Source organism: Saccostrea cucullata, unplaced genomic scaffold (genome assembly GCF_032062105.1).
Source record: "Saccostrea cucullata isolate Sc308-1 unplaced genomic scaffold, CSIRO_AGI_Scuc_v1 ctg19050, whole genome shotgun sequence".
Classification (NCBI taxonomy): domain Eukaryota; kingdom Metazoa; phylum Mollusca; class Bivalvia; order Ostreida; family Ostreidae; genus Saccostrea; species Saccostrea cuccullata.
Window position 1 is genome coordinate 62 of NW_026940217.1, and position 9,589 is coordinate 9,650.

The window sequence follows — 9,589 nt, forward strand, 5'->3', positions numbered from 1 at the left end:
TGGGGTCATTAAAAAATTCTTCTCAATTTAAGAAACACTGGGCTAGGAAAGCTGAAACTTATGTGGAAGTGTAGATTCAAAATTGTTCAAATCATGACCCTTTAGGGTTAGGCGGGGCCACGTAATGATAAGGGAATCAAGGTTTTACATAGAAATATATAGGAAAAAACTTTAACGATCTTCTTCTCAAGAACTACTGCGTGGTTCTCAAGAACCACTGGACCAATTTTAACCAAACTTGGTACAAAGCATCCTTGGGTGAAGGGGCTGGGTGTGGCCACAATAGGGAATCAAAGTTTTACATAGAAATATATAGGAAAAATCATTTTCTCAATAATTACTGAGCCAGGAAAGCCAAAATTTATGTGAAAGTGGGGTAGTTTAAATTCTAAATTGTTCATATCATGACCCCCGAGAGTTAGAGGGGAAACAATAGGAAAAGTTTTGCATAGAAATATATAGGGAAGAAACTTTTAAAAATCTTCCTCTCAAGAAGCAATTGGCCAGAAAACTAAAAACTAAAACTTTAGTGGTAGCATCGGGTAGTGTAGATTTAAAATTATTCAAATCATGACCCCAAGGGGCTGGGTGTGGCCACAATAGGGAATCAAAGTTTTACATAGAAATATATAGGAAAAATCATTTTCTCAATAATTACTGAGCCAGGAAAGCCAAAATTTATGTGAAAGCATCCTGGGGGTAGTGTACTATATATAGGGAAAAGTTGAAACTTATTAGAAAGCATGCTTGGGTAGTGTAGATTCCAAAGAAGATGGGCACATTTGGCGTGTGATCTGCAGGAATCATTTGTACGAAACATTTACACTGCTGGTAAAGTGCGAATCGAGAAAATCTTGGTTTCGGACACCAGCTACTATTGGTTTACATCAATGAGGTAGTTCATGTCAACTAAACGATCAGAAATGATATAACATTTTATTAAGACGTAATTATTAATGTTCAGTATGGTTTCATGCAGTAGAATTGCTTGTTGGTTGAATACAGATAAGGAGCAATCTAGTAACTGCTTTAGATTACACCCATTCAATGTATTTTACAACATTGTTCATATTTGCTTTTAACGTGTTAAACTCGGTTAACGCTACATTATTTGTGTTAAAAGTGATATGAGTATATACCATATGAATAATATATGATTTTCTATTTCTTTAATGTTTCACAAGATTAAAACTTTTGATGCAATATAAAGTTTTCTGATAACAGCGCGAGTATGGTTGCTGTATGTGCGACTTTCGGCACCTGTAATTGCTACGTTTAACTTCTGTTCTGTTTCATAAGGTGCAACGTTTTACTGCTGTATCATAATATAAATGTATTGTTTTCAGTGAAATACATGTACATTTAAATTCAATATCGACACATCAGATAGTGCAACGTCCGTGAATAAACCCCAAAACATACGCATCCAAGTCGAGGATTGGTTGCTTCCATCAAATATTTAAAATGTATTGCATATATATACCCCCCCCCCCCCACCACCACCACCACCACCAACATAAATTGTTCTATTGTGTAAAAAAAAAATAAGGGATTAAAATATGCTAAATTCTTAAAAATCATGAACTTGTTTTACTACAATGTGTCACTGAAGTATATGTTCATTAAGACTCTATCCCAAAGTTCAATTTTAATAATTCCAGATTCATGTTGTGAGTCATCTTCGATTGACTATATAGAACTTTAAAGTTTCAAACTTTGTATGCATGCAGAAGAAACAAAAAAGACCTTGGAACACCACCACCCCAGGAAAAACGATTGACCTCTCTTTAATAAGAATGGGAGTCATGACCCTACATGTATTTGAAGGGAATAGACGTTGATGCTTGTAAGAGTGTTTTACTTTTATATCCCCTCCATGAATATTTTTAAACTTTGACTTGGAAAAATGACATGAACAGGCATAAAGTATTTCCGATAATTAACTCGTATGGAATAATTATTTTAATATCTCAACAAAATTTTCTCATATTTGAATGATATAAAGACACCCGTCCATTTATTAAACATGCAGACCCGTGACATTATTTTTCGATGTATATGTAGGAAGGATGAGGGTCGCAGGTGATTGACAATCCAACAAATAATGTCCAATATCGGAAGAACACAGCTCCAGAACTGTAGTGTTAACTTATGGTTTCATGTTTTCATCTTTGAATATAAAGACAAATATAAACCCTAAACGCTGCCGTTCTGCAGCTAGGAAGAACAGTCCTATTTTATCGTGTGTTGGGAACCTTTCTCTAACTAGTCCATTTTCCACAACGGCCATCTTTGCTATCCAAGGGTTTCTCATACGCTACTTTCCTCATAAGCTGGGGAGAGTAGCGTATTAGAAACCGTTGGCCAGCGAAGATGACAACGGCTGGATATGCGAACTTACGGTTAGCTGCAGAACTGTATTTGTTTGAAGTCGGGAGAGCTGGAAAAATGTATACCGGTATTTATTGTGTACAAAAGTGCGCTGCTTCTCCCAAATAAATTCCTTTACAATTTCCACTTACTATTTCAACAACAAACAATTGTTGTAAATAACCCTCCATGAAATTGAGACCATCCAATTTCGCATTTTTACTGTCACTTTTAAGACGACAAGAGACAAATCGTTTCAATTGCAACACGCTTCTTGAAGAAATCTAGAGGTCATGATTTTTTCAGTTTTTGTGCAGTTCAGATAAGAATTTGGAGGAATTAATCCAGTACCAATCGCAGCTGTTGTGCGCAATCTTTAATAGATTTTTGTTTGGGTGGCACTGTAGCGCTTCGATCGTCTATCTCATTTTTTTCTCAGACCAGCGAGTTACAGAAATGCAGCTACCTTACAGTTTCAAAAAAAGTTTGGGGGGGGGGGGCATGTCTAGATAAAAAAATATAAACAAAAATAAAAACTAAACCAAAAGACTACTTTCAGAAAATAAAGTACATCCAAACTTGCGTACTACTTACCTGAGATGTAACTACATGCAACACAATTCTAAGGATGCTAACATCGTGCTTTGAATAAATATAAATTGCTTTAAAGAGTTTGATCGCTTAATCACGACATTCGTATTTGTATACCTGGTGCAGTTTTAAATTTTTTGGTAACATCATCTTGCTCATTTATACCATATCACTCTATTTAAAAGTAACAAAAGAATATAACCAAAACACAATATCCTTAAGAAGAATCGATGGAACATTTTGTATAATAATTGCTTCAAGAAATGGTCAGAAATGACTATAAACTACAAAAACTATTATTCTTTTCATGCAATTTTGAATAATTTCATAATATTCACGTTAAGGAACATAAACCAATAGTTTCAGAGACGTAAACCAGTTGTAGCATTTACATAAATCAAAAGTCGCCTGTGTCAAAATTTTACAGAAACCAATTGTAGCACCTACAAAATGAATTTGCTAGTTATTGACTAATTCCATGGAAATAATTCATTTAATTAAAGCACATTTTTTGTGTCCAGGGCATTAAATAACGTTGAATTATAGTTAAATTTACCCACTTAGCTGTCCAATCAGTCCTGTAGCACTTAATGCATCATTCGAATGCGAGTACATGAAAAACACGATATAAACAGCCATTTACATGTTATGTTTCGATATTGAGAATTTTTGGGGGTATAAAAGCAATCCAATTGCGTAACTTTTTAATAAATTTGCTCTCTAGAAAGTGATTTTTATTGTTTTATATCAGTACATTGAATTTGTTGAATGTAGAAGATCGGGTAAGACAACTCAGATTAAATCATGTTTATAATATATACCATGGCTATGCGCCATCTTACTTATCAGAAAATTTTACTCTAAGATCAGCTGTATCTTCTCGCAATACCAGAGCAACCTCTAATGAAGATTTTTTTATACCTCATGTGAAAACATGTCAAACAGACACTTTTTATTATAATGACATAAAGGACTGGAATTTTTTACCAGCCTCTATTAAGTGTACTAAAGGAAAGAGTACTTTTAAGAAACAAGTAAAGAGTTTTATCTTACAAAAAGGCATTTTAGAACATGAAAGTGATATGTTTCAGTACTAGTTTATAAAACATATTTTATATTTTATTTATAATGTCAATGTTGTCATACTTAAACCTAATTTAAATGTGTATGCTAAAATTATTGTGCCAAAAGTATTATAGTGCTCTAATGATGGAATACTCATTACAATGTATTGCTATTTATTCTTTAAAGTTATTTAAGATAGGACCCCATTGGAAATAAGCTCTCGAGCTTTAATGGGTTATCCTGGTATCTATCTAGTCATGTTAAATTATTTATTTATAACATCTTGATCACCAACTTTCAACTGTAACACGATCAAGTATAATTATGTGTATTTGTTTTATGTATGATGACATGATACCAAATAAATACTACTACTACTACTTCTAGCTGGTGTCCGAAACCAAGATTTTCTCGATTCGCACTTTACCAGCAGTGATTTATGGTTTAAATGTCTATGATTTGGTTGGCTGAACATAGCTTGTCAGAGTTTACAAACACGTCCATAGGATTTTTTTCAGTTAGTTTGAAAGTGTGAGATTGTAACATTTTTGTCCGTTTTTCCTAGGGGTACTATAACATAGTAATGTTTTACAAAAAATAAACACCTTATATATTTAATGCATATAGATGCATGATACGTGTACATGTACATTATAGGCTATAGAATAGAAAATTAGAATTGATTTCGCTCGAGAACCAAACTGAACCAAAATTAATCTATTTCAAAATTTTAATATATCAGTACATAAAACGAAACTGACAAAATAAATGGTTGTTTGCATGAAAAAAAAAAACGCCCCATGCCGGGCTCGAACCAAAAACTTTTCGATTCCACTGCATGCACTGAACATGTATCCAAACTTACTGAGCTATCACCGCTACACAAAGAAACACCACATTCACACATTTGGATTTTTTTGGGAAAAGTTCGTTTTTGTGGTCTCTGGGTCTTCTCTCCATTTTTAAAAAAAGTGTATTTGTTTCTTTGAATTAAAATACACACAAATAACATTTCAAATTCATGGAGAGAAGACCCAGAGATAGAAAAATTTTAGAAAAGCGTGTTTTAAAATGTACCATTTTGTACCAAATGTCTGATCTGGCCAATTTTGAAGTTATTTTTTAGCAAATCAAAGCTCAATTTCGGGAAAATATTGTCCTTTGCTGTTGCACAGGAACCCGATAAATAAAAAAAATGTTAAAATTTCATGTGACATGTCGATAAAATTTTCACTTTTCAATTACGCCCAGATTCCTGCCGAATGCCAATCAAAAGCGCCCTCGTTCTTTCTAATCATGACTCCTAGGGGTAGGGTGCGGCAACAATTTGGAATCCAAGTTTTAATGGAAATATAGAGGAATTTTTTCCTCAATAACTACTGGGCCAGAAAAGCCAAAATTTATTTGAAAGCATCCTGGGGTAGTGTAGATTCTAAATTGTGCAAATTATTGCCCCTGGGGGGGGGGGGGGGGAGGGGGTAGGGCGGGGCCACAATAGCGAACCAGAATTTTACATTAAAACGTATAGTAAAAATCTTTCAAAATATTCTTCTCACGAACTAGTGCCAGAGGAGCTGAGACTTTTGCAAAAGCATCGTGGGGTAGTGTATAGTTTAAATTGTCCCAATTATGACCCGTTGGGTATAGGGTGGGGTCTCAAAAGGTATTACAAGGGGAAATCTTGTAAAGAATGTGACATGGTCAAAGCTATTCAGGTGAGCGATGTGGCCCATGGGCCTCTTGTTTTGTTTAGGTTTTTTGTTATAAAACACATACTGTAATATCGTTGTAAGATAACACAGATCACTTCTAATTTCATTCATTTTTGTGCTTCGTGTGGTACAAATGTCAAAATTTTACAACAACATTTCTAAGAATTCAAAGAATTTTGAATTATATCGAGATGAGAAATAAAGTTTTTAAAAATAATCATTTGAAGTTTTTATATATGTTGATTTTCTATTTTATTCGTATATTGGTACCCTTGCAAATGATGGGGGGGGGGGGGGGGGGGGAGGGGGGGTTGGCGTTTGGGTCATATAGGAATCAACTTATCAGTCCGTTTGTCTGTCTGCACGTGCAATCTTTTCCAGGCTATAACTTTGTAATGTAGAATCACTGGAAGGTCATGCTGATACAAAGATTGATTATGATCTAAGAATGAGTTTTGGGATTAAACAATGGCATTTTGTCTATTCGAGGTCATAAATAAAACAATGAAAGATTTGTCCGGGCTATGACTTTGTAATGGAGGTTCATTGGAAGCTCGTGCTTAGTATACAGACTGTTTTTGAACAGAGAAAGTGTTCGATTTATTGTTTTCAAGTAATCATGTTTAAACTTTGTAAATCATAAACCAACAATTATAATATATACACTTAGAAACATACAAAACTACGATAAGGGCTCAGTCAATGGGGCGTTGGGTCAATCATCATATGTAATTATGAATTAATGGTATTTTTATGCCCCCGTAAACGAAGTTTCGGGGGTATATAGTTTTTGTCGTGTCCGTCTGTCTGTCTGTCTCTGTTTGTCTGTCAGTCCGCAAAAACTTTAACCTTGCCCATAACTTTTGATTTAGTGGAGCTATGGCATTCATATTTCACATGTGTATTCCTTTAGACAAGACCTTTTTTTGGGTACCACTAAATTTGACATTTTGACCTTGACATTGGAGTTTGATCAACTTTTACACAAAAATTTTGAACTTTTACTTTGGCCATATCTTTTGAACTGTAGATACCAGGGTATTTATACTTAAGTTGTGTATTTTTTGTAAGAAGACCTTTCATTGGATAGCAACAATCTTGACCTTTTGACCTTGACCTTATAGATTTCCATACTTACGAAAAAATTTTAACCTTGGTCATAACTTTTGAACGGTAGGGGCTAGGGCTTTCATACGTCAAATATGTAATCCTTGTGAGAAGACCTTTGATTGGATATCAACAACTTTGACCTTGACCTTGGAGTTTGACTTTCTTTTTACAAACTTTAACCTTGGCCATAACTTTTGAACAGTAAGGACCAACGCTTTCATACTTACCATATATGTAATCTTTGTGACAAGGCCTTTCTTTAGAAACCAACAACCTTGACCCTTTGACCTTGACCCAGAGTTTGTCCTTCCTTTAAAAATGTTAACCTTGGTCATAACCCTTGAACAGGTGGTGCTAGGGTTTTTTTTATTTCACATATGTATTTCTTCTGAAAAGGCCTTACTTAAGGTACCAACATATTTGATCAGCATTGGAGAAAGCTTAACCTTCGCTATGTTGCCATACGGGGGCATCGGTGTTTCACAAACACATCTTGTTTGAAGGTGGTATTGATAGGGCCACTTTATATATATAGCTGCATCTTATAGTGGAAATTCAGAAACAACAGGATGGAAGAAGTCTTTAAAATTCTGTAAAGAAAAAGGGACATATTTACTGGGAAACATAAGTATTAACAATGCATCAGCTGCTTGTAAGATCATCAATAATCCGCGGTCTGGACTTACCTGGATCGGAATTCTAAGACAACCAGTCCTTGTTGGCAGTGAAGGTATGTTGTGAAATAAAGAAATGTCATTGATTAACTTATTAATGCATATGCAATATGTATTTCATAATAGGCTAACCCCCCCCCCCCCCCCCAACCACCACCACCAAAAAAATAATTATATATGAATCGATATGTATACATAAAATTATTAATGACGTTATACTTTTACCAATGAAGATGACTTTGAAGGTATTATAGAGGAAAATGTTCTACAGTGTCAAAGGTGTTCGAAAGGAGGATGTGAGTTTAAAGACTGCAACAAAGAGGCTTTTGCTGTATGTAAACAGGTACAGAAATGTTTGATTTGCATAAAATGATAACTGAATCATATTTTAATTCGTACGTCGACTCGACATATCCTAGTGAACTTGAAATAAGACCCATAGAGTCTGCCACGTCTGTTTCATATCATTTGATTTAGTGACTATAGACGATAAAGGAAAACTGACAACTACTACTATAATATTCCACTATCATCTGATTTTGGTGTTTATGTTTTCAACTTTATCTCTACCCAAGAGCTTGCGTTGAGTACGATCGAGAGAGAGAGAGAGAGAGAGAGAGAGAGGATATTCGCCTTATAACTTGATGTTACAGTATTTCAATACCTTGTTTAAATTAAGCCGTTATTTCGTAAATTCTATATTCTTTATATTAACTTTGTTAGTTAATACATCCGATCATTGGGTCAATAATTGGCTAATTAGTTTCATACCAAATTTTACGCCTTTATTTTACGCTGAATTTGACAATAAAATGTTCCATGTATCTAATCAATACAAAGATTTTACGGCGGGTGTGGCCGGTGTCAACAGGGGATGCTTACTCCTCGTATGTACCTGATTCATGGGATCCCGTGGCTCAAATATTATGTCTCCTCCACATTAAAAAATATATAATCATGGGCTAAGCGATGCGGCCTTCAGTTTTATACGTTGATCTATAATTGCTTTAGTACTTTTTTAATTCCTAAAATACACCATAAGTGTTTATACGTTTCAGACGGAATATTCTTTTATCTTTCTTTGCAAAGAATCCAGAAGAAGTATCCATGACCGAGTTTAGTACACAAACAGCAACAGAAAGTTACACTGAGTCTGAGAGGTCGGATTTGAACAGTACAAACATCACATCAAAGAATTCATCAGAAGTATCCATGACCGAGGATAGTACACAAACAGCAACTGAAAGTTTGGATTTGAACAGTACAAACATCACATCTAACCAATCAGGTAGAAAGTACAAACATTACGCCTATTTGAAGCACAGTATTTGTTATATTTGTGATGTGAATTACGTTTAATAAAGCGCTTTTTTAAACGCGTTGGAAGTATTGACTTAACTCTTCTAATAGGGTTACAGAATCATTAGTGCCTTATATTTTCCTACTTGAAATCTGCTTAAAAATTAAAGACTTACCTTTTATTTAAATGAAAGAAGGACGCTGTTAATATATAGGCACCGGATTCGAATTAAAAAAAGGGGGGGGGTATTTGGAAGATAATGTAGAATGAAGTTTGTTTAAGTTTGTTTAAGTCGTGACCACTTCGGGTCGAACCAAAAAAAAAGTACTCAAAATATTAAATAAGTGTATGTAGAAAAAAGTGTCTGCTGAAAAAGAACAGAAGGGTCATAACTACTCAGGTAAGCGACGTGGCGCGTGGGCATCATATTTTTCTGCCATACATGTATATCAACTTTATTTACTAATTTTATTCTTTATTTTAGGGGCGGACAAAAGAGAAATAATTATCACTGTGTCTACAATTACCACCCTTCTTTTGATCCTCTTTCTTTCTGCATTCTGCTTTGTAAGGTAAGGACCAGAATGACACAAACAAGAGGCCCAAGGGCCTTGAATCGCTCTTCTGATAAATTGTACAACCTATCACTTGTATTTGAAGCCTCTAACCCTAAGTATCCTAAAACCTAAGTTGCATCAACTGATAAAAAGTTTGATGATTCTTAGCCAATTAGGACTGAAGATATTTTAATAAAGCTATAAAAAAAA

At 34.6% G+C, this 9,589-nt stretch overlaps 1 protein-coding gene across 4 annotated transcripts; it reads left to right on the top strand.

Moving 5' to 3' along the window:
- Positions 1-6,051: 6,051 nt before the first annotated feature.
- Positions 6,052-9,410, top strand: LOC134254982 (uncharacterized). 4 transcript variants are annotated; one of them, XR_009989416.1, is made up of 4 exons: positions 6,052-7,578; positions 7,756-7,865; positions 8,612-8,810; positions 9,307-9,410. XR_009989416.1 is itself a non-coding variant. In XM_062737521.1 (4 exons), the coding sequence occupies exons 2-4, from the start codon at positions 7,783-7,785 to the stop codon at positions 9,396-9,398; spliced, it is 405 nt and encodes a 134-aa protein (XP_062593505.1). In that variant the 5' UTR covers positions 6,052-7,578; positions 7,756-7,782; the 3' UTR covers positions 9,399-9,410. The 4 variants fall into 4 exon arrangements, 1 of the variants encoding a protein (XP_062593505.1); XR_009989417.1 differs by having other exon boundaries at positions 8,717-8,810; XR_009989418.1 differs by having other exon boundaries at positions 7,794-7,865.
- Positions 9,411-9,589: the final 179 nt, after the last annotated feature.

What these genes read in the sequence shown, in the direction of transcription:
- LOC134254982 (XM_062737521.1), top strand. Translation starts at nt 7,783, where the DNA reads ATGTTCTACAGTGTCAAAGGTGTTCGAAAGGAGGATGTGAGTTTAAAG. An exon ending in CTTTTGCTGTATGTAAACAG is followed by an intron (nt 7,866 to 8,580) that starts GTACAGAAATGT and finishes TATACGTTTCAG; the next exon opens with ACGGAATATTCTTTTATCTT. An exon ending in CATCACATCTAACCAATCAG is followed by an intron (nt 8,811 to 9,306) that starts GTAGAAAGTACA and finishes TCTTTATTTTAG; the next exon opens with GGGCGGACAAAAGAGAAATA.